This window comes from Apodemus sylvaticus, chromosome 3 (assembly GCF_947179515.1).
Source record: "Apodemus sylvaticus chromosome 3, mApoSyl1.1, whole genome shotgun sequence".
In the NCBI taxonomy this organism is placed as follows: domain Eukaryota; kingdom Metazoa; phylum Chordata; class Mammalia; order Rodentia; family Muridae; genus Apodemus; species Apodemus sylvaticus.
Genome location: NC_067474.1, coordinates 162,987,180 through 163,012,034, shown reverse-complemented (window position 1 = coordinate 163,012,034; position 24,855 = coordinate 162,987,180). Strand labels below are relative to the sequence as shown.

At 41.5% G+C, this 24,855-nt stretch overlaps 1 protein-coding gene across 3 annotated transcripts; it reads left to right on the top strand.

Annotated features, from left to right (window-relative positions):
• The first annotated feature begins 4,632 nt into the window (after positions 1–4,632).
• On the top strand, positions 4,633–23,548 carry LOC127681636 (zinc finger protein 431-like). 3 transcript variants are annotated; one of them, XM_052178112.1, is made up of 4 exons: positions 4,633–4,766; positions 15,312–15,396; positions 15,596–15,656; positions 17,018–23,548. In XM_052178112.1, the coding sequence occupies exons 1-4, from the start codon at positions 4,764–4,766 to the stop codon at positions 18,231–18,233; spliced, it is 1,365 nt and encodes a 454-aa protein (XP_052034072.1). In that variant the 5' UTR covers positions 4,633–4,763; the 3' UTR covers positions 18,234–23,548. The 3 variants fall into 3 exon arrangements, with proteins under 3 accessions (XP_052034072.1, XP_052034071.1, XP_052034074.1); XM_052178111.1 differs by having other exon boundaries at positions 15,270–15,396; XM_052178114.1 differs by lacking the exon at positions 4,633–4,766 and adding an exon at positions 10,143–10,301 and having other exon boundaries at positions 15,270–15,396.
• Positions 23,549–24,855: the final 1,307 nt, after the last annotated feature.

Here is a 24,855-nt window from a genome sequence, read left to right as displayed (position 1 = left end):
CTTCCTGTTTCCATGTAAGCCTCTCTTTTCTGCTGGTCCTCTTGAGGTCCAGGAGTCATGGTCTTGTCTGCGCTTCTTTGCCTAAGGAGACACTGGCTACCTGGGAGCCACTTGGGAAGCCTGGCTTTTTTGTGTCTTCTCTCCAGTATGGTCTCACAAAACCCAAGATGGCCTGGAACTCACCATGTAGCCAAGGGTGTCCTTAAACTTCTGATCCTTCCGCCTCTGTCTCTTCAGTAAGGAATATGGCTGTGTGCCACTGGGCCCTGCTCAGGATGCTAGCTTTTCCCATCGCTCTCTGATCAAGATAGATGGCTACCTACCAGACAGATGGGGGTTTGTGTCACCGAAGCAGGCTAGACCAAGCTCAGTATTAAAATATCTCAGGACTGTTGAGCTGGTTCAGTGGACTAGCATCCTTCCAATGTCAGTTTGGTGACCTGAATTCAAAAGCCAGGTGCATACCAAGTGTACTTAATCCTATGTGGAGGTGAAAGACAGAAATAGAGGAATCCCAAAGCTATGGGCAAGATAACCAGGCATTCAAATTGGAAGAACAACAAAGAAACACAACTCTGCAAGGTGTAAGGTATGGACCTACACCCAATGAGGTCTTCAGGATTTCATATGCATGCCATGGCATGTGTGCAATATATCCACACAAATACAGTGTCTTACCATGGTACTCACTGAAAAATGTGTCTTATGTTGAATGTGCTCTCTCCTTGATCTCAGTGGAAGGATTCTCTTGAGGTCCCAGGTATCTTCATGCTCCTTTCTGGGCCCAGTTCTAGAAACTGGTTGACCCACTATCAAAATGAAGGATATAGTGGGAAGCTGACAGGTAAGAATCTCATGAGAAACATATTTGACAGGTGTTTCTCCCATACCTTGTGTGCTCTATGTTGCAGAATATTCAATTTGTGTTTTGACATGTGACAGGTGGCTAGGCAGTTGAGAGTGCACATACTACTCGTGGTGGTTTGAATGAACATATTGTCTGTGGTCCCTGTGAAGGCATCACCTTGGAGGAATAAAGCCCCTGGATGTGAGCTTCTGGAGTTAAAAGACTCCCTCTTCTGAGTGCATTTACTCTGTATCCTTTTTGTGGATCTCTATATGAACCCTCAGCTCTCAGCTTCCAGCTCAGCTGCCAACCTCCATGATGTGCCATTCTCCATGGGCTTTAATCTTCAGAAACCATATAAAACCTTCATTCTGTAAGTTGCCTTGGTCATGCTGTTTTACCATAGGAGTGGAAAATTAACTAAGACACTCCTGCATCAGAGGGCTGGCATTGGATCACCCATAACCAGTGGTACACAGATGTAATTCCAGCTGCTCGGGACCCGAGACTCCTCTCGAGCTTCTAAAGATCCGTTGCATATGTGCATACACATGTAACTTTTTTTTTTTTTTTAAGGTTCCTGTTTCAGGCTGGAGAAATGGCTCAGCAGTTGGCACTGGTTGGTCTTTGAGAGGTCCCCGGTTTAATTCCCAGCACCCACATGGTGGCTCATAACCTTCTGTAACTCCTTTTCTAGGACATTTGGTGCCTTCTTCTGGCTTCCATAGGCACCAGGCATGCACATGAAACACAGGAGGTGTACATGCCGGCTAAATGCGTGCACATCTAAAACGAAGCAAAACAGAACCACTATTTTCTTTTGTAATACCGGACTTATAGATCAAAACAGAGCAAATGGGAACTTGAGCCATTTGTACACAGTTGTTTTGTAGGGTGTCCTGTTGTCATTTCTTGAGATCAAGAGGAGCCTGGATCTTGCCAGGTTGGATCCAAAGTCACACCAGTCCTGAAGCCTTAGCCTTTGGGTCCAAAGAATGCAGGTGTGTACTCCCTTGCACTGCCAGCTAAGCATGCCATTTTTAATTTTTTTTTAAATTTAAGTTTTCAGCTTAGAGGATTATATTGTCCTGTGACTCCAGCTTATGAAGCTGTGAAAATGTTTTTCTTGACTTTGATGGCCTAAGTGTTAGTCAGGGTGAGTCACGTCCTCCTTCACCAACAAGTTTATGCCCCAAATCCATGATGTAATGTGTCACAATTTTCCTAAGAATTTCTTTTTTTTTTTTTTTTTTTTTGGAAGAAAGCAAGTTTATCGTGTATTCCTAATAATGGCAGGCTAAGTAATAATAAGACTTGCTATTTTCTTTCAGAACTTATTTATTTTTGAAGGTTGAATAATATTCTATATTGTGCTTAAGGTTTTTTCATTCTTTCTTTGTTTCTTTCTTTCTTTTTTAATATGAAACCAGCATTAGCCTTAACGTCATGATCCTCCTGCCTCAACCTCTCCAGTGCTGCTATAACAGGGGTGGGTGTGTGCCACTTCACCAGATCACTCATAGTTTTTGTTTGTTTGTGTGTTTGTTTTCCCTATCTATTTACCACATGGGAAATCAAGTCTTATGGCTTTGGTCAAGTGATCAACCACTTTTTTTTTTAAGATTTATTTATTTATTATATGTAAGTACACTGTGGCTGTCTTTAGACACACCAGAAGAGGGCATCAGATCTCATTACAGATGGTTGTGAGCCACCATGTGGTTGCTGGGATTTGAACTCAGGACCTTTGGAAGAGCAGTCAGGGCTCTTAACTGCTGAGCCATCTCTCCAGCCCGATCAGTCTCTTCTTAAAGACTTGTATTGTCAGTTTCTCTCCTGAAAATTGTTTTCCTTTTTAGATTTAGATGGGGAAATTTCTTTAAGCATCACATCTAAGTTAGTTTCTGATACTATAAATCCTATATTTCTTCTGGGTCTTCTATGATGAGGTAAGGACAAACTCAGGTTCAAACCCCTTCATACTGCTATTCATGACATAGTCATGAGGTTGAATAGATGGCTGAGCCCCTAAGAGCACCGGCTGCTCCTCCACAGGGCCTAGCTTTGATTCTTGTCAACTGCCCATAACTCCAGTCTCGGGAATCAGACACTCTCTTCTGGCCTCCACTAATGCATGGCTTACACTTGGTATACACAGTGGAAAAACTTGTGCACCTAAATTAGAGAAGTATACAAGAAGAACAGTGTTTTATATACTATGAAAACACATATGCACACGCGCACACATGCATACGCGCACACACATGCACATGTGCACACACATACACGTGCACACACATGCACACACGTACACACATGCACACGCACACACATGCACACGTGCACACACATGCACACATTCTTTTTTTTTTGCACACATTCTTCCCATCATTTGCAGTGTATGCGCATGCGATTGCTGATTCCCAAAATAAGACCCTTGAACCTTCTTGTAGCATTAATTACAGAAAATTGTCAAAAACCTGACCTTAGTCACGGTTGTAAGCTTGTCTTCACTACTCATGTCTCTAGACCTGTAAATATTTTAAACCCTTTACATATCATCTTGATGTCAGGAAGTAGCAAAGAACTAATACAAGAGAGAAACCCTATTGGTGTAAATTTTTTATAAAGATGTTAGACATCATCTCTTTTTCTTCATCGCCTTGAAGGAAGGATATTGTTGACCATGTTCACTTAACTGTCATGGAGGAGATCACCAACTGTGGTTGGAGTTTGTGTTTTCAAATATTTGAAGTAGATATTAAAGCTTCATGTATGTGAGGCAAATCCATGTACAGAACTTTATTAGACCATTGTTATTTATATTCCTTCTGGGTCCTGGTCGTCTTTTGCATTTTCACTTGGTGATCTGTATTTTTTTTTCTGCAGTGTATAGAATAGATGCTGATCATCTCCCCATTGCAGACATTTCCTACTTATGATATCAGTCCAACTTACAGCCTACCACGTGACTACCATGCTTTCACAGGAAGCCAGTAAAGTCACCATACTTTTATCAAGCCTTGACTCTCCCACAGGCTGGCACTACATGGCTAAATTCTTCTTCTTCTTGTCCCCCACCCCCACCCCCACTCGCAGCCCTGGCTGTTCTGGAATTCTCTCTGTAGATCAAGTTGGCCTCAAGCTCATGAGATCCCCCTACTTATGCTATATAGTGTCTGGCTTCATTCCTCGTTCTTGACGCTGGGCAGGGAACCCATCACTCCTCCACCTGTATTGCTCCTGAGGCCATTTCAGGGTTAACTGGAATTTGATTTCCTTTATCAGAACTCTAGGAAAGTTACTCTAGGTAAAAAAAACCCAAGGCCAGGATATCCTTGCTAACTTATCTCAGCCTGTTTGTGCTGGAAACTCCTCTGGCTGCTTATCGTCTGTAAGGATCCCACTTTGGTTGCCAGATGTAAAAATCTGGCGCTAGGACACTCAGTGCCCTCACTCTCCAGTATAAGTATTGATGAGCGACTGCGGGGTATTGTTGTCTTCCTGTGAACTTCTGTATGTTAATCCTGATTTTTGTTGGAACAAAACCAACTCAACAATTTTGAACCAAATTTAAAGCAGGCATTCATTAAATATTAGTTACTGACCACGAGACAGCCCCGTCAGTAAAATTCCCCCGGAATTTGCCAGCACGAACGGCCTCAGTCACGTGTTTCAGCAGTTTGTACCGAGAAATTCAACTGGGCCACTATACTTTCCCATGAGCCTTTGTTATTTCCAAAGAACTACAATTCCCAGCATCCCAGGAAAGTGACGTAGTTCCTGGGCCGAGGAGGCTTCCAGGTTAATATTCAGAATTACAAGTGCAAGCTCTACACCTTGATTTCTGGAGGAAGAAGGGGAAGTTAGTACTGGGTGCTCTGAGGGACGCTCAGGCAAGGTCCTAAGTCTCGACATGGTGAGCACAGGGTCACTGCCCACATCGGGGAGGAGCAGGCGGCTGAGTCTGGGGAGCTGGAGTGGTGGGTTCTCCCTGGGACTGGGTGGCCACCTGTGGGGTCTCTTTTTGTTCTAGTCATTCCGTGGACCCGGTGGTAGGCTCTGAATAACGTGACTATCGGGGCTGCGTCTGCGCCAAGCATTTGGAGTAGGGATTTGTGTGCAGAAATATCCTTGGCAAGATGCCAGACTCGAAGAGCCCTGGTTACTCTTAGTATCTTCTACAACTTCCACCTTTAGCATTTAACGTTGGCTGTAAGATCCATTTGGAGTTCATTTTGTGGAGGTTGTAAAAAGCGTCTCGTGGGTTGGGTACCACTACAATGTTAATTTGTGATGTAGAACAGCAGGAGTTGTGATGTAAAGGAATTGCAGTGCTTAGGAGAGAGTAAGTCACTCCACATAGAATTTAGAGGAGACGAACCAGATGATGAACCAGATTCAAGCCAGATTAGGTTATATTAAATGCCAGTTTATTGGGAAGCTGCTTCTGGGCAAGTTCACTGGCCCCAATGACCGAGGTCAGGGAAGTCACCATGGTGAGAGAGGGAGGCAGGAAGGGGGAAGAGAAAGAGAAAGCAGGCAGGAACAGAGAGAAAGGTAGAAGAAGAGAGAGAAAGAGTGAGAGGGAAAGCAAGAGATTAAGGAGACCAAAATATCTGAACTGTATGGGGAAGAGCCTCTGGGGGAAAGGCAGCATATAGCTCCTGTGGCAAGACCTCTGCACTGCAGCTTTTTAGCTTTTCTTCCTACTACTTTTTCTATCCTTGTCATCCGCTGGGACTTTCGATAAGATCCTGTCACTAAAGGACTGCTGTATTAGAACACTGGTGTATTTACTTCTGTGAATATCTTTGCTTTGTGTCTATCTCTCATCTGCCTGTGTTTAGATTTGCAGTCTGCAGTCAATGTTTAAATAGTTCATGGCATAACCTGGGGTCTGAATCTAAAAGAGACTTAAGGGACATACCATATGTGGAATGCAAAATCTCTTCTAGGCTGACTCCTCTTTGAGGACCCCCAGAGCCAAATGTGTGGTGTCCTTAAAGAGATTTTCCTTAATTAATTTTTATTATTGCATGGAGCGATTTCTCCCTGGGAAGGCATATTAATTCTAGGACGCCTGCATCTTCAGCCTTTTCCAAAAATGTTCTGAGGCAAGCTGTGTTGACTCAGGCCATCTTGGTCCCAGTCTGTTGTTCCCCAGGGCAATGACCTTGCTTGATTGAACATTCCAGACTCTTTAATTAAAAGGCTGTCCCACGACAGAGTTTTAAAATTACCGTTTTGAGTTACGTAATTAAGTGTCCATTGCAGCAACAGTACAAGTTTTTGCATGTGGAGCATGGCTTCCACTTTCAGACCAGAACAGGAGAAGAGCGTAACGTGTATACTGCATGGTGAAGTAGGTTAGGCAATATGTAGATCACACAGCAAAGTTTAAGGGAGTCAGCTGCAGGGGTCACTGTTTTGAAGAAGGACCTGATTCAGGCAGAGTGAGTGATTTTGTAATTTCTCGGCATGCATCAATTTATCCATTTGAGTGAAATCAGCCCAGATTGGTGGGTGTACAATTTCTGAAAGTTAGCTTGAGCCAATGAATATTAAGTTTCCAATTAATGGGCTGTTCTGTGTAGATACGTGCGATCCTCACTGACATTAATATGTCAGACAGAGACTGTTGGCTGTAGCTGTGTGTGTCAGGTTACAGATCTCAGCAGCTCACATTGCACATAGGGCCAAGATCAAACAGTATCTATTAATGCCATTCCCTCTACCAGGGAAGGGGGTGCTCTTTTTCTTTTCTTTTTTTTTGGGGGGGGGGTGTTGGTTTTTTCGAGACAGGGTTTCTCTGTGTAGCCCTGGCTGTCCTGGAACTCACTCTGTAGACCAGACTGGCCTCGAACTCAGAAATCCGCCTGCCTCTGCCTCTGCCTCCCAGAGTGCTGGGATTACAGGCGTGTGCCACCACTGCCTGACTAATTTTTCAAAGTCTGTATACCTATCTGTTTTTCAATTATATTCACGATATTTTTAAAAGTCAATTGATAATATTACTATTTAAATTTCATTTTCTTTATGCATCACTGTTCTGATCTGGTACTAGTTCTTATTCTCCAATGTTTCCCATTTATAAGAATTTCATTCCTTTTTCTCAAAGGCTTTCATATTTCTTTATACCAAGGTTTCATATAGTTCAGCCTTGCTCATGCTGTGTAGCTATGACTTTCTTTGAACCCCTAATTCTGGCTCTACTGCCCACTGCTTGGAAGACAGTCCTACAACTCCTTTCAGGCTTGGCCCTGATTGGTCAATAAGAAGGGAAAGACAGCACTGACTGAGGGTCCTCCCATCTCCCTGTATCTTGCAGAGGACAGCAAACAAAGAGGGACCTGTGTAAGAATTGAGTTTAGTGAGGAAATTTGAAGCTGATGTGTTCACAGCGCAGGAGTACACTGGGAAGAAGGAAGGTGAGAGAGAGTTTTCCTGCTTTGGTAATTGGCATTAGTAACAAGTAGTCAGATATTCAATTTTAGATGATCAGAAAAAGTCCAAACTGGCCATTTTCACAGGCCAGGCAATCAAGATTCTGACCGAGCTCTGAAGATATTTGTAGAAACCAAATTTGTGTTTAACCAACAAAGTCTGGAGAAACCGATGTAGCTGGTCCTAATAGAAATGCAATTTTTCCTGTCTGAAAATGTACAACCTAAGAGGAAGGTGTGAGTAGCTCTTTTTTTTCTTTTTTAAAGATTGATTTATTATATGTAAGTACACTGTAGCTGTCTTCAGACTCTCCAGAAGAGAACGTCAGATTTGTTACGAATAGACGTGAGCCACCATGTGGGTGCTGGGATTTGAACTCAGGACCTTCAGAAGAGCAGTCTGTGCTCTTAACCACTGAGCCATCTCTCCAGCCCCATGAATAGTCCTTGCTGTGCTCTAATTCACATGTGTAGTCCCTGAAGAATATGGGACCATAAAACCTGTTTCGACTTTGTAAAATACGTTTGAGACTATAATTGTGTCAACCTTCTCATTCTTCCCTACTGTTAAGTCTCAAACCCTGGGACAACTGACTAATTAATAAATCAAGCAGCCCTTGAGTCCCTACTTACTACTGTGTGTTGTGGGCTATCCTGCCCTCTGGCCCAGGGGTTTGGTGGTCCTTCTCCAGCTCTTTCCTCATGTAATCCAACTGTTTTGGTTCCCTGGTCATTTTTTATTTACCCTTTAGTCTGCTGGCTTCTTGGCCTGGCTTCCTTAGCTTCTCCTCACGCGGGTCACAGTCGTGTCCATTCTCTGCTCTCCCAGAAGTCCCTGTGTCTGGCTCTGCTCTCCCTTTAATTTATAATGAAACTCTAGGAGCAGCCTTGTCCTTTCCTTTTTATTACTTTTTTTTCCCCCATTCACCTCATTAACTGCTCCTTGCTTTCAAATTCACGGCCACCTTTTGCTTTAATTGTTGTCGGTGCTTGACTTTCATTAACATTGCCTGCAGGACTTCCCAGTTAGGAGGGAGAGATTGCTGCCTCGGGCTTTGTGTGTGCGATGGAATGTGCACACAGATAACCCTGGGCCTTGGAAGAGGAGCAGGAAATTCTCTGGGAGACTGGAAAATTGTACTAAAATGCAAATTCCCCAGACCAGGGCTCTGTCTGACCCTAGGATGGAATTCGCTGGGATTGGCTCTCCCGTCTCAGCCATTTGATCTCTGATTTCCCCACTAGAGGAGATGCTGCTGTCCAATGGCCCAAGTGGGTTGTTGTAGCTGTCAGCGGCTACTTATGAACGGTTTACCGGGTTCTCTGGAAGAAGAACTGGGGATAGGGAACAGAGTGAAAAGAGAAATACATGGAGTTGAGACTTGATTTCTTGCTCTAGGCTCAAACTTTATTTGGGGGGGGGTCTCATAATTTATGGTTTCTGGGCCAGACCCTCCTCCCCAAGGCCGAGAGTCTGCTCAGCGGGTGTCGGCTCCACTGTTCCACACTGCTCAGAGGGTAGCCTGCTCTATTCAGGAAACTGTAGTTCTGGCAGATAAAGACTTCACCTTGATCCCAGCGCTCCGCCCCAGGCTAGCATCAGGTGTTAGCTAGTGGGCTCTCAGGTAGTCACAGAAGCTGTAGGTTCTTTGGAGAACAATGGGCCAGTTCGAAAACCCCACTCAAGGGCTCGGGGAGTACACAGGCTGTCGAAGCTAAGGAGGGACTCTGGGCAGGCTTAGCAATCAGGAGCAGCAGTGGGAGTCAGTGAATGTTCTTTCCAGAAGTCTCCTCTCATGCAGCTGTAGGGAGCTGTGAGGGAGACCACAACCATGTCATGCTGATTGTGGAGCCCACTGTCCCCAGGCCAGGAGGAGCAGTTCCACTGAGCCATCAGAGTCTCATCTGCTGGGACTGAGGCTGACAGCGGGTCAGACTGTGGGTTAGTTGGTCCGTGTGGTGACCTGGGCAGAGGCCGTTGACCTCAGACCCTCCCTGAGTGTGGATCCCCTTGGAGGAGGGAAACTGAAACAGATGTGAAATAATGTACAAAGGCATAGAAAGAGGACTTCTGGATAAGTTTAGTGACACAGAGTACATTGTTATGGTCACAAAGAACCAAGTATGAGTTAATTGACAAGATAAAAAGTTGACAATAAAACATGGTCCAGAATTGAACAGTGCAGATAATTGTGTATTAGCATACAAAATAAACTCTGATAGCAGTAGGTTGGGATTTTCCACAGATACCAACTTCAATTAATTAAATCCATATTGCATTGTTAAAGTTGATATAAAAATCACACATATCTCATGTATGTATTCTGACCCATTTAGACACAGTAGCTACATCCATGGAACCTCATTACCACAAACAACACAGTCAACCCTGTTCTCCACACAGTCTCATGCTATCCAAGCTTCTGTGTACCTGCAGTCTACAGGGGTCTCATAAAATGACAGAATTGGTATGGATCTAAGAACTCTTTTTAGTATATTTTCCATTCACTCAAAATTAGTTTTAAAAAGTATCAGAATTCTTATGTTCATTGTAGTAATATTCATGGTGGCCTAAATTTTAAAATAATCTAAATGCTCATTCATTGAGGACAAGCAGGATACCTAGGAGGAGGACATTGTGCAAAAGAAATGAAGACAATAGCTATGGTTAAAAGACTGTACATTTCTGAAGACCCCGAAGAGACCGGAGCATGGGAGTGAAATGTCCAGCCTGCACGTGCTTGGCCTCTCTGCCTTCAGTGAGCTGTGTGGAAGTTTTCCTAATTAATGTGGCCTTGTTGTTTTCAGAGAGCAACCTTCTGTCCTAGCATCAGCCTGGGTTGTGGGTTGTTGAGGAATCTCTAAGGGAATTTCCCAGCCAGCAAGTCAGCCAAAAGTAACCGACCATTGAACCCCTGCCTGGCTATAAAGGACAGTCAGCCCAGATTCCATATTTTCCATTGCTAGGAGTGCTCCCTATGGATTCCAGGAAGGCACCAGTGCTATAGGTATCTACCTCAACTCTCTAGCGCCCCCTACCTCCAGCTGCTCCTCCCTGCACCGAACTTTGACCGCCTCTCCAGCTGATTCCTCCTACGCCTCTGCCCATGAACCCACAGTCCATCCTCAGAATCTCTTCTATTCTCCTTTCCAGAGAGATCCATGATTCCTCCTATAGCCTTTCTCTTTCCCTGTCTGCTCGGACTGTGGACTGTAGCCGACTTAAAATTCACCTAATAGCTACTATCAATTTATAAGTGAATACATGTCATATTTGTATTTCTGGGTTTTGGTTACCCCACTTAATGACGATTTTTTTCTAGTTACATCTATTTCCTGTAAATGTCTTAAATGTCATTTTTAACAGCTGAGTAGTACTCTGTTGTATAAATATACCACATTTTCTTTATCCATTCTTCAGTGGAGAGAAATCTAGCCCATGCCAAGTTTCTGTCCAGTGTGATTAAAGCCACCATGAACATATTGAGCAGGTATCCTTCTGGTTGAATGGAGCATAATTTGGGTATATGCCCAAGCTTAGTTTTGAAGTAGCCCAATTCCCAGTTTTCTGAGGAAAGACAGTATTGATCTCCATAGTGTCCGTATTAGTTTGCACTCCCACCAACAATGTAAGAGGCTTCCTCTTGCTGCACATCCTTGCCGGCGCGAGCTCTCACTTGTATTATTGACCTTAGCTATTCTGACATGTGAAAAAAAACCTCAAAGTAGTTTCCATTTGTATTTCTGTGATAACTAAGGTTGTTCAGCATTTGTTTAAGTGTTTCTAGGTCATGTGAGTTTCCTCTTTTGAGAATTCCGTTTAACTCTGTACCCCAGCTTAAAATAGAATTGTTTGTTCTTTGAACATCTAGTTTCTTGAGTTCATTATACATTTTGTTTAGTAGGCTTCCATCTGTGTGACGTACACAGTTGGTAAACATCTTTTCCCATTCCTTAGGCTATCTTGTCCCTTTGTCCAGTTGACTGTGCTTTTTGCCTTAGAGAAGCTTTTCAGAATCATGAGGTCCCATATATTAATTGTTGGTCTTACAGCTTGAGCCATTGGTGTTGTGTTCAGAGGGTTGTCTCCTGGGCCCGCGCCTTCAGGGCTGTTCTCTGCAGTCTCTTCTCTCAGTCTCAGTGTGTCAGGTTCACTTTGGGGTCCTCCATTCTCTTGCACTGTGTTTTTCTCAGGGTGATGAATATGAATTTATTTGCATTATTCTTTTTGTTTGTTTGTTTGTGTTTTTTTTTTTTTTTTGGTTTTTTGGTTTTTTCAAGACAGGGTTTCTTTGTATAGCCCTGGCTGTCCTGGAGCTCACTCTGTAGACCAGGCTGGCCTCAAACTCAGAAATCCACCTGCCTCTGCCTCCCAGAGTGCTGGGATTACAGGTGTGCTCCACCACCGCCTGGCTATTTGCATTATTTTTTACGTAGAGATACAGTGTAACCAGCAGCCTTCTTTGAAGGTACCGTTTTCGATCCATTGTGCATTTGTGAATTCCTTAATCGAAAATCAGTTGTCCTTATGTGGGTGGAATTATGTCTTGTGTTTTCGATTTGATTTCATTGATCAACATGTCTGTTTTTATGTCAGTGCCTTGCAGTTCTTTTGTTGAGGATTGTTTTAGCTATCGTGGGTTTTGTTATTCCATTTGAAGTGTTGGAATTGTTCTTTCAAGGTCTGTAGACAATTCTGTTGTAATTTTGTAGGAACTACTTTGAATCTCTAAATTGTTTTTGTTCTTTTTTTTTTTTTTTGTAGGATGGCCATTTTTGCTGTTAATCCAACTGTTTCATGAACATGAGAGGTTTTTTTTTAAATTTTTTTACATTTCCTGATATTCTTCAATTTCTTTTTTCAAAAACTTGAAGATTTCTATAATACAAGTCTTTCACTTTTTTTTTTGGAGGGGGATGTTACTCTAGTATATTTGATATTATTTGAGGCTACTGTGAAGGATGTTGTTTGCCTGATTTCTTTCTCAGTCCATTTGTCATGTTTATAAAGGAGGGCTACCGATATTTTGTAAGTTAATCTTTGACCCAGCCATTTTCCTGAAAGTGTTTATTAGCTGTAGGAGTTTGATAGTGGAATTTTCAGGGTTACTTATGTATACGACCATCTCATCTGCCACCGAGGATACTTTGACTTCTCTCTTTCCAAAGTGTATCCCCTTGATTGCTTCCAGTTGTCTTGTTGCTCTAGCTAGAACTTCAAGTACTGCAGTCAATAGACAGGGTGAGGTTGGACAACTTTGTCTTGTTTCTGAGTTTAGTGTAATTGTTTTGAGTTTTTCTCCATTTAATTTGATGTTGGCTGTAAGCTTCCTGTAAATGTATTCATATGTTTAGGTATGTCCCTTATATCTCTTAATTTCTCCAAGACTTTTATCATGTATTGGTGCTGGACTTTGTGAAAGGCCTGTTGAAATCTAATGAGATGGTGCTGTGGTTGTTTTTCGTTGTTTTTCTTGTGTGTGTGTGTGTGTGTGTGTGTGTGTGTGTGTGTGTGTGAGAGAGAGAGAGAGAGAGAGATTGTGAGTTTATTTATATTGTGGATTATATTTATTAATTTTTGTATGTTGAACTGTCTGCATCTTTGGGATGAGACCTACTCCAACAATGTAGGTGATCTTTTTTTTTTTTTTTTGGTTTTTTGGATTTGGTTTTTTCGAGACAGGGTTTCTCTGTGTAGCTCTGACAGTCCTGGAACTCACTCTGTAGACCAGGCCATCCTCAACTCAGAAATCCGCCTGCCCTGCCTCCCAGAGTGCTGGGATTACAGGCAGGTGCCACCACCGCCCGGCTTAATGTAGGTGATCTTTTTGATCTGTTTTTTGATTCAGTTTACAAGTATCCTAAATATACTATTTTCTCTATCATAAGAGAATAAGATAATTTTTATTACGTTTATTTTTTTTACAGTTCAGTCATTACCCGCCTCTCCCCCCCTCACTCTCCCACAGTTCCTCATCCCATTCCTCCTCTCCCCTCTATCCAAAAGGATGCCCCCCCCCCACACACCAGACCCCCCTCCCATTCCCTGTTCTCTCATTGAAGCCATGCCAGGCAGTCCTCTGCTATATGTGTGTTGGGGGCCTCAGACCAGCTTTTGTATGCTGCCTGATTGGTGGTGGCTCAGTGTCTGAGAGATCTCAGGGGTTAGTTGAGACTGCTGTCTTCCTATGGGATCTCCCTCCTGCACATCTTCCACCCTTTCCCTAATTCAACCACAGTGGTTCCCGACTTCAGTCCATTGGTTGGGAATACAGTTTAAAAGCAGAAGCTGTCAAGCTATCTAAGTTATGAGACAACCTGCCATGAAGAACTACCTATAGGGAATGGAAACAACCACTTGGTGAGATGGATGAGAAATTCCAAGGATATGACTATCCAAGCCCTCGGAAACTGAAGCCCTGTGTGTCTGAAAAAGAGCTATCGGATTTGTTGTTTGCCCTGCTGGATTTCTTGCCTTGATTTAATCTTTCCTTACTACATATGTTTCTCTCCATTAGAATATGAAAGGATATTCTCCATCATTGCATGTTGGAAAGATGTAACTTGTTTTCTGATTTTTATAAGATGTGGCAACAAGAGATTGTCTTGAGCATCAGAGGAGATTTTAGACATTTGAACAGTATAGGGGCTGTTGCAGACTTTGAGGATCATTGAATTTAGAATAAATGCATTCTCATCATGGGATGACCATGAGCCTACAGTGACCAGGGTCAGATATGATGATGCCTCCGAACACTTCTCTCTCTGTGGTGGCTTTCTTTGGGGACTTCATGGAGGATTTTGTAGCAGAAACAGTTCTAGGTGAAATTCCTTATTGGGATGGGATTTGGGTATCTGTAGTCTCAACCCATTTCTTCTTCTTTGTGTCTACTGTGTTGCATCGGAAACCGGTCAGTCATCTTCCTTCGCTGCTGTCACACATTCACCATAATAGACTCTGTTCCTAAATCATAGAAGAGACAGTAGACGCAGTATTGAATAGCACTTGCTACTACTGTATGTTATAGACCTGGCTTGCATCCAACTCAATGAGATACACCTGTCTCTGCTTCCTAAGTGTTGGAACTAAAGGCGTGAGCTGGTACACTCAGCTTGCCCATCATCATTTCTAGTTAGTAATTGTTCACACAATTTCTCTGATGTCCTCTGTCTCTCTCTTTCTCTCCCTCCCTGTCTCCCTCTCTCTTTCCCTCTTCTGCCCCCTTTCTCTCTCTCTCTTTCTTTGTTTCTTTCTTTGTTTCTTTCTTTGTTTCTTTCTTTGTTTCTTTGATTCTTTCTTTCTTTCTTTCTTTTTTTTTTTTTGTGTGTTTTGGATTTTTTTTTTTCCGAGACAGGGTTTCTTTGTGTAGCCCTGGCTGTCCTGGAACTCACTCTGTAGACCAGGCTGACCTCGAACTCAGAAATCCGCCTGCCTCTGCCTCCCAGAGTGCTGGGATTACAAGTGTACTCCACCACCGCCCGGCTTCTCCTTCTCCTTCTCCTTCTCCTTCTCCTTCTCCTTCTCCTTCTCCTTCTCCTTCTCCTTCTCCTTCTCCTTCTCCTCCTCCTCCTCCTCCTCCTCCTCCTCCTCCTCTTCCTCCTCCTCCTCCTCCTCCTCCTTCTCTTTCTCTTTCTCTTTCTCTTTCTTTCTCTCTTTTATTCTCTCTCTCTCTCTCTCTCTCTCTCTCTCTCTCTCTCTCTCTCTCTCTCTCTCTCTCTCTCTGTGTGTATGGTGTGTCTGTTTTTGGCATTTCTCTTGCAAGGCTGTGTCCTACTCAAAGGTCGCAGAAATGACAGAGGTGAACCTTACGATTTAATTTCCTTCAGAAATCACTTGGTGATGACATTACAATTTCTGTTCTAGGAAATAAGTGAGGGAAGCACCAGAATTATATGAATATATTGTAAGGGACGTATACATTTACAGTGTTATTAGTATCATGCTTTCTCTTGTACACATGGATGGGATATTTTAGGATGCAGTGAGCTATGATGATGTGCATGTGAACTTCACTCAGGAAGAATGGGTTTTGCTGGATCCTTCCCAGAAGAGTCTCTACAAAGATGTGATGCTGGAGACCTACAGGAACCTCAGTGCCATAGGTAAGACAGTGAATTTTCGTTCACTTTTTAAAATAAAGGGAGCACGCTTTTATATTGATGCTCTTCTGTAATTTCTATTGTGACTGAGGAAGAATGATTTGAATAAATCAGGTATAATTTTAAGGTTCACTGAAGCAGGAACTTTAATTTTGCCATATTTCCAATAACATATCCTACATTTTCTGGTACTATATTTTAGGCTACAATTGGGAAGACCATAATACTGAAGAACATTGCCAAAGTTCTAGAAGACATGGAAGGTAATTTTCATGTATGAGCTGATATGACTATGCTTCTGGAGAAACTGTAATGTGTCCTGGAAGTTTTAAAAAACAGCAGCAGTGTCAAAAAGCACTCCTTTAAGTGTGTGAATAATTATTAAATTCTCATCAAACCATGCACCTCAATATCAGATATCTGATTTGTGTTTGCCAAACATTTCTCAAAGAAGGAAGACATGGAAACAGTGCCTTAACAGATATCATTATTTGAATCATAGCACCATAAGAACTATGCTGTAGGAGTGCCAATCGATTTAGTCTCATACCACTTAGATATTGCAGGAAGTATACACATTAAATAGCTGATATATATTATATATGTGTTTGTGTGTGTGTGTCTCCAAAACCTTCTAATATTAACATAGTTCATAGTAAAGATGGTGTTACTCGTATACTTGTAGTAACATTACTAAGTTTAGTGAGAAGGGCATTTTATGAGAGTCAAGGATGTTTTGGAGATACGTCAATCCCTATACCACATATCCAAGAGAAAGAACAAGTCAACCTGTGTAAATGTAATGTGGAAACCGTTCATTTGTAATTCTTCTTTTCATAGTTATATCATATCATATGTGACAATGTATACAAGTCCTGTGAGAATAGTGATATTGAAAAAGTGATGTACCTCTCTTTCTCCCAGAACAATTAGAAGATATGTAGTAGATCTTTTTGTTGAGTGGACTTTTTGTTTTTTGGATTTTTGGATTTGGTTTTTTCGAGACAGGGTTTCTCTGTGTAGCCCTGGCTGTCCTGGAACTCACTCTGTAGACCAGGCTGGCCTTGGCTGGCCTTGAACTCAGAAATCCGCTTGCCTCTGCCGCCCAGAGTGCTGGGATTACAGGCGTGCGCCACCACGCTGAGTGGACTTTTTGAATGTGATAGACAAAATTATACTTAATTGGTTTGCTAACTTTATTGAGAATACATCCACAGACTCACAATACAGAAAATCCCTATGAATGCTAACAACATTGAAATTCTTCTGTGTGTCCTGGTTCACTTTACAGATGTAGTATGACTCACACTATAGGAAAAGTTTTGAATGCAATCAGTGTGGAAAAGCTCTGAGTTCTTCCAGTTCTCTTCAGTTATATGAAAAACCTCATGTAGAAAAAGGATGCTATAAATAGGAGCCATGTAATAAATGTTCTTATACTCACTGGTATCTTCGAAGACTCAACAGGTCCTTTAATGTGGGGAATAGCATGATTGTAAACAAAGTGATAAAACCTTGAGATCTGATTCCTCCTTACATTGTAAAAAATAAGTCATAGAGATAAAAATGGTTAATCATGTAATGCATGTGGTAAAGCTTTCTCATGTGCCAATAATCTTTGCAGGCATGAAAGAAGTCCCACTGGAGAGGAACCTTATGAATGTATTAAAGGTGCTAAAGCCTTTGCATATCATCATCGTCCTCAATGGCACAAAAGAATTCATACTGGAGAGAAACCTTATGAAGTTATTCAGTATGGTGAAGACTTTGCATATCACAGTAGTCTCCAAATATATAAAAGAATAGACATTGGCGAGAAACCTTATGAATGTAATCAGTGTGGTAAAGCATTTACATATCATAGTCAACTTCGAAGACATAAAAGAACACATACCGGAGAGAAACCCTATAAATGTAATCAGTGTGGTAAAGCCTTCTCACAAAATGGTCATCTCATAATACATCAAAGAACACATACTGGTGAGAAACCTTATGAATGTGATCAGTGTGGTAAAGCCTTTACAGATCAAAGTCAACTTCGAATACATAAAAGAGCACATACTGGAGAGAAACCCTACAAGTGTAATCAGTGTGATAAAGCCTTTTTACAAAACATTAATCTTAGAATACATGAACGAGCACATACTGGAGAGAAACCCTACAAATGTAATCACTGTGATAAAGCCTTTGCACAAAATGGTCATCTCATAATACATCAAAGAACGCATACTGGAGAGAAGCCCTATGAATGTAACCAGTGTGGCAAAGCGTTTGCAGATCAAAGTCAACTTCGAATACATAGAAGAGTACATACTGGAGAGAAACCCTACAAGTGTAATCAGTGTGACAAAGCCTTTGCACAACACAGTAATCTCCGAATACACAAAAGGACACATACTGGAGAGAAACCCTATGAATGTAATCAATGTGATAAAGCCTTTCTACAAAATATTAATCTCAAAATACATAAAAGAGCACATACTGGTGAGAAGACTTATGAATGTCATCAATGTGGTAAAGCCTTTGCACGTTACTATCATCTTCAATGTCATGAACGAATTCACACTGAAGAGAAACCTTACAAATGTAATCAATGTGATAAAGTCTTTTCACAATCACATAGTCTCCAAATACACAAAAGGACACATACTGGAGAGAAACCCTATGTATGTAATCAATGTGGTAAAGCCTTTGCAGATAATAGTCACCTTCGAAGACATAAAAGAACGCATACCGGAGAGAAACCCTATGAATGTAATCAATGTGGGTCAGCCTTTTCACAAAGCAGCTATCTCAGAATACATAAAAGAACACATATTGGAGAGAAACACTTTGAATAAGCAGTATGGCAAAGCCTTTGCATAGAATAGTAACCTTAGAAACCATGACAAAAGTCAGCCTACAGAGAAACACCACAAGTGTAGTGAGTACGCTTAAGTTTTGTACTTCATGGGATCTTTATACAAGAGGAAAATCTTCAGTGCGTAATCAGTCTGTTAAAGACTGCATATCCCAGTAGTCTTTGAGGTTCTGAAATAACTCCTACCTGAGGGAGTTTATGACTATAAGGGATTTGGTACAATCTTTCACCAACATACATTCAGTTACACAGCATTATTTAGTCTAGAGAAAAAAAATGTAACACATGTCAGCAATCTCTTCAAGCATTACGATGTCACTAGTTTGGTTGCACTTTTTTCCCCACTCAATGTTTGCGTGTTGAACCATCTCTGCATCTCTGGAATGAAGCCTACTTGAGTGTTATATGTAACACTTTTGGTCTTTTCTTTGAATTTGCAAGTGTTTTATTATTTTTACATCTGTGGGAAATTGATCTATAATACTCTTTTTCTTTGAGTCTTTGTGTGCTTTGGGTATCAGGGTAACTGTGGCTTCATATAATGAATTGGGTAATGTTCCCTTTTTCTATTTTTTTTTTTTAATTTTGTAAAGAATACCTCCTGAAGGGGTAAATCTATATTCCAAGATTTTGGTGAAATTATTGTTACCTCTGCTCTTGTATGTACTAAACCTTCAATTTTCAGTGCCATTTATTTGTATTTTCAGCTTTTGTCTTTCATCATTTCTAGGAGTTGGTGAAAATACTTGTTTTCTGATCTTTTCTGAATTTGTTCTTTTACCTACAGAAGCTGTTTTGTCCTTGGTCACATGCAGACTAGTGTTGTTTCTTAACAACAGGCATTAAATCTTTTTTTTTTTTTTTTTTTTTTTTTTTTTTTTTTTTTTTTTGGATTTGGTTTTTTCGAGACAGGGTTTCTCTGTATAGCCCTGGCTGTCCTGGAACTCACTCTGTAGACCAGGCTGGCCTCGAACTCAGAAATCCACCTGCCTCTGCCTCCCAGAGTGATGGGATTACAGGTGTGCGCCACCACCGCCCGGCTAGGCATTAAATAATTTAATTGCTGTATGGGTGAGTTTCTCTGAGACTAACAGGATATGACTGAACTGAATTTAATTCTGGGGACCCTGTGGTAGGCCGCACAGGGGTGTTTCCAAAGGCAGAGCTTTACTTTGAATATCCAGTGCTGACCTTTGCCATACGTTCTGCATACTCCAGAAGACTGGGGTCTTCCTTTTGGATTATTTCTGGGAAACCCACTCTTTCTTGGAATACAAATTTTTGTCAAATGTCCAGGCTTACCCTGGCATTTTGATGAAATTACTACTTTGAGAAATTACTTCTATCACAGTAGTATCATAAATTTGAGATCCAATATCACCCATATTCCTAATCCATTCCTCTGTTGGTGCTGATCTTGCCTGTAAAGGTCTAATCAATGTTTTGCATTCTTAATTAGTATGTTCAATAGCCAAAAATTACAATTAGCATTTTTTCTGACTCCTAAATCTGATACTGTTCTATTTATAGCTGAAATCAATTTTTGCAAAACATCAGAGAAGTCTTCTTTTGGGCTGTGCATAATTTTAGTAAATGACTCATACCTCTTTCCTGAACCTTGAGCCTCATCCCAAGCATTTAAAGCTTCCAGATAACAGCGCCATGATGGGATTATGAAATTCAAGCTGACTGTGTAACTCAGCCTAGTGACCTTCACCTCACAGCCGATCTTGGGGAATACCAATCCCCCTAGCCTGATTGAGCAGGCAGGCTTCTTATTATTATGAGTGGGAACAGGTTTTTTTCTTAACAGCAAGGCAGATTGAGTCTTACTAAGGCGGGGAACCCAGCTTTCTTTCTTATAGACATGGGCTTAATTCATTTAGCAATAAAACAGTAGAAGCTTTTTCTCTATGCAATAAAGATTTGAGCTCATTTTTCTTCCAGAATGAATGAGTTCTTTCTGCACTGGTGCTTGGTCTTTTGCTTCATATGCATATGTAAGTAATGTAATTATGTGGTTGAGTCCAACTGGTTTGCATGGAGGTGTATGAATGTATATGTGTGAGTTTGTGTATGAATTTATGTGACTTTATGCATATTTACTTGTGTAAGAGTTTTTCCTTCTGCCACCTTGACTCTGTTTTTCTTGATCAATCAAAGTTTATTGTGCCAAACTGCCCTCCAGCCTGACAAGCAAGAGGGGAGGCTTCTGGTCAAGAGAGAAAACCCCCTAACAATCCTTTACTTAATCCCCTGCTATTAGCCACAGGTTGTTAATCCCCCAAGCCAGCAGTTTTTAACCCTGGAAATGAACAAAAAAGTGTTTGGGATGGTTTAGAAGTTATCAGCAAGCATTCGGTATAGTTAGAGAGCTGGGAGGCTGGAGACCATCAGTCTTTGAAGCTACCAGCGTGACCATCAGTCTTTAAAACTACACCCAGAGACCATCATTCTTTAAAGCTACTTGTATGTCCAACTCTGTGTCCAGCTCCAACCCAGAACAGGAATGGCAGGTTTTGCCTGTGGGAGTTGTCAAAGTTTGAGAAGAGAGATGGAGAGGTTACAAACAGATATTTTTGCTGCTATCGAAGCTGTCCCCTTGCCTGGGGTTTCCCCTCTGAAAACACCCTAAACCCCATCTCCTCCAAAACTTTTTTTTTTTTAAAGATTTATTTACTTATTTTTATGTATGTGAGTATACTACAGTACATACCAGAAGAGGGCATCAGGTCTCATTATGGATGATTGTGAGCTACCATGTGGTTGCTGGGAATTGAACTTAGGACCTCTGGGAGAGCAGCCAGTGCTCTTAACCACTGAGCCAGCTCTCCAACCCCAAGGATCTGCTGTCATTACATCTAAATATTTTATTGTCTGGCACTTTTAACCTATTTACCTCTGTTCCTCTCTTTCAATAACTTTACTAAATATAGCTGCATGTGTTACCAATGTGTTCACTATACAAATTTAATCTTGGGGCCTGCTGACAGTTGTTTCTTAAATTCACCATGTTGGCCACTAGGCCACTCTGACAGTTCCAGCTATTGAAGCTCTTTAATATTTGGTATGTAGGCATTAGTATTCAGGTCCCACAAATTCTAGTCTCAAATTTCTGGTCTGCTTTTCTGCAATTTTCAGAGACAGTTTTTCTTGGATGGTGACAAAGAATATTCTTGATGGGTTCATTAGTCATAAAGACAGCAAAAAACTACAATTTCAAAGTGGAAGAAAGATTGTGTTTAACTGAGTTTATTGATCAGAATGAAAGACTATATGTTTAACTCTGAATTTATTGATCAGAATGAAAGACTATGATGTTTACTGGTGAGGTGATATAAGTGTGGGGTTCTCTGCAGATCCTAGGTCTGGCAGAGTAACAATCCACGTGAGACAAAGAAAAGAAATGTATTTTGATATCAGTCTGTAAGAATTTCAGTGTTGAGCATGGGTGTGCTGTGGCTTATCCCCAAGTCTTGTTGCTCTTAGGGAAAAGTTGTCCTACTGCAAGTGTGAACAGCTCTGAAGGAAGAAGGTCTGGCAGTCAGAAGCCAAGATCTTACCACAAAGCCTCAAGGGACAGCTAACCACACACAAGAGATTTACCGGGGAAGACACTGGAGGGAGGCTGCCTCTGCTCAGGTGAGGAGCAGAAGAGAAGTGAGTGGGAGGCAGGCTTTGTGTAGGGCTTCTCTGTGGGGGCAGGATTTTCAGGAGTGGAAATAGCTCAGGTTTGAGGTTTGTAGGATTTTATGTCCCGAGCATGAGCGAGGTCAGGGACTCATGAGTTTATTGAATCCTGGGTGTAAACTGAATTTTACCCTCCAGACTTAGTAGACAGTGTTTGGTCAGACTTCTAGATTCTGACCCCAGGGTGGTTTATTTAAAAAATATTTTAAGTATAGTAATATTTTGTGGAAAACATTATTTTCCCAGCACCAATTATCTCAGTCCTCTACCGAATAAAGATTAAAGTGTGACTACCTCAAAACTCTTTTACAAAGTACATGTGACTCTTTCATAAAGTTGGGTTCAAAAACCAAAGGTCCAAGAGGAGGACACAGTGTAGAGGTCACCAAGCTATAAAGTGTATGTGACATCTTCCCTATGAATTCATTCTATTAACTAAGAAACAATGCCCTAGGGAGGATGTGTCTGGGATAAACCTTGTATATTGTCTGGGAGTTTCAGGTGTGGCCTGGCACTATATATACCATAGGTCACCAAGCTACTTATTGCATCCATTCCCTCACTTCTGGCCAGAAAAGTGTGCTTCTCTTCTACAGAAGAGCAAACCCTGTGGTTTTACAGTCCTTGTTTCCTAGAGCTTATCGTTGAACACAAGAATCTTTGCCCTCTCCAGACAAAATACATTTTATGGATGTCTCTACTTCTTATTGTGTTAGTGTTATGTTAATATAAATGCAAAGAGTCAAAAGATGTTTTCCAGAACATAAATTGTGTTGTTTAGATATGCAAAGTGTGATGATATCACATGACTGCATAGCCACAAAAAGGGGTAGTGAGGCTGGCACAATCTCAGCATTCAGAACCGTGGGGCAGGTCTATTCCCTTTCATTTGAAGCCGGACTACATTAAAGTGGAGTTCCAAACCATGGACTCCAATTCCTTCTGGCCTACATGAACACCGCACATGTGTTGAAGTGACTTTCCTTCACATTATATGCAAGTGTGTCTGTATTTTCTTATGTTGATTGCTATATTGGCATAGAGCTAAATGCTAGCCCGATCTTGATATTTTCTCATTTTTTATGTTCCATTACCAGCCTTACATTTGTAAATACTTGTCTTCCCAAGCCTGCTGAGTTGCTTGAAGGTCAGGCCGGTCTCTATGCCTAGAGGCAATCTAAAGATGTTTTGGTGATGTCTCACATCTGATAGCTTGTAAGAAAAACCTGACATCCAATACTTAGGACAAGAATTGGAGGTTGGAATTCCTAGGCCGAGTGACGCATGCAGGAAGGGCAAAGCAGATACAGGAGATTTACAGAGGACAGAGAGGGGAACGGATAGATGGGAACAGGGCAGAGAGGGAAAGAGCTAGCCACATGGTGGGTCATGGGCTTGAATAATCTTGTCTTTAGCAATGAGGACTTGCTGTCAGTTTGTGGAAACCAAGCCCGCTTTCATGAGCTTGAATTGTTTGGATATTTTTATGAAGACCCTTTGGCCCACAATTCTGTTGGATGTAACCCAGTGCCTATATGTAAACCTTTTCTGGACAAGACAGGATCATCTTGAACTCCAGCTGTTTCACCACTCAGAGAATTCATTAGAATCACCTCTTCTCTTTTTTCTTTTCTTTTCTTTTCTTTTCTTTTTCTTTTTTTTTTTTTTTTTGAGTCAGGGTTTCTCTGCATAGCCCTGGTTGTCCTGTAACTCACTCTGAGGACTAGGCTGGCCTCGAACTTAGAAATCCGCCTGCCTCTGCCTCCCAAGTGCTGGGATTACAGGTGTGCGCCAGCACCGCCTGGCTTAGAATCACCTTAATATACTTATAAGATATCACTTTTCAATTTTTATTTTCCTTGCAAATATCTTACAAAGCCGGGCAGTGGTGGCACATGCCTTTGATCCCAGCACTTGGGAGGCAGAGGCAGGCGGATTTCTGAGTTCGAGGCCAGCCTGGTCTACAGAGTGAGCTCCAAGGCAGCCAGGACTATACAGAGAAACCCTGTTGGAAAAAAAAAAACCCAAAAAACAAAAAACAAAAGACAAACAAAAAAAGAAACATCTTACAAAGAGTAGATGGCAGAATTCCATGGAGTCTTCCTGTATGGCGTTTTCTTAAGCATTGGCAGAACCGTAAGTGTGGCAATGCAATATTATCCAAGTATCTTGCATTCTAATAGACTGGGACTTTAGCTGAACCTCACAGCCAGAGTTAATGCAGCTTGAGGAAATTTAAGACTTAAACATGCTAACCTACTGCGTAGTCAACTTAGTTGTTTAAAATGCTTTTCAAAGAACAATAAATAAATTGATTTTCCTTTTCTCATATTATCAACTTTTTAAACCTAAGCTAATGCACAGGTATAACCCTAAGGTATGTAATTTTCCATGCCCCCTATCCGGAAAATGCATGTGTATCCTTTGCTGAAAGCTTCAAATCCTGAAGCTTAAAACAATGTCCTAAAATGAAGATGCTTTTTATGGATATTGGTTGCTAAGCAGTGATTTTTAAAAATGTTTGTAAGTCTTGGTCACTTGGAGCAAGTGACCCAATCCTTTGTACAATTCTGTTAAAGATTTCTCTGTACAGTGTCCTGTTCCTTCCCCACTCGATGCTTTCCTGTTGTTCCACAAAGACTGCAAAGCTCTTAAGGCCTGCCAGGAAGATACAGACAACAGACAGACACAGTACACAGACATGCACAGAGACAGAAGGCAGACACACAGCGAGAGATGCCCAAGACAGCCCTCAGGCAGGCCCAGAGTCAAACTCATGTTAGAGAAGATGGAAGGCACGAGGAACACGAAATAGAGACTTCAACTTTGGACTCACTCTTAGTTAAATGCCTCTGAGGGAAAGGCTCTCACTTATTTTTAGAAGATGTATTTGTTTTATGTGTGTGAGTCCA

Coding starts and splice junctions, on each gene's coding strand:
- LOC127681636 (XM_052178111.1), top strand. Junction 15,397..15,595: donor CAGGAACCTCAGTGCCATAG/GTAAGACAGTGA, acceptor ACTATATTTTAG/GCTACAATTGGGAAGACCAT. Junction 15,657..17,017: donor AGTTCTAGAAGACATGGAAG/GTAATTTTCATG, acceptor TAATCTTTGCAG/GCATGAAAGAAGTCCCACTG.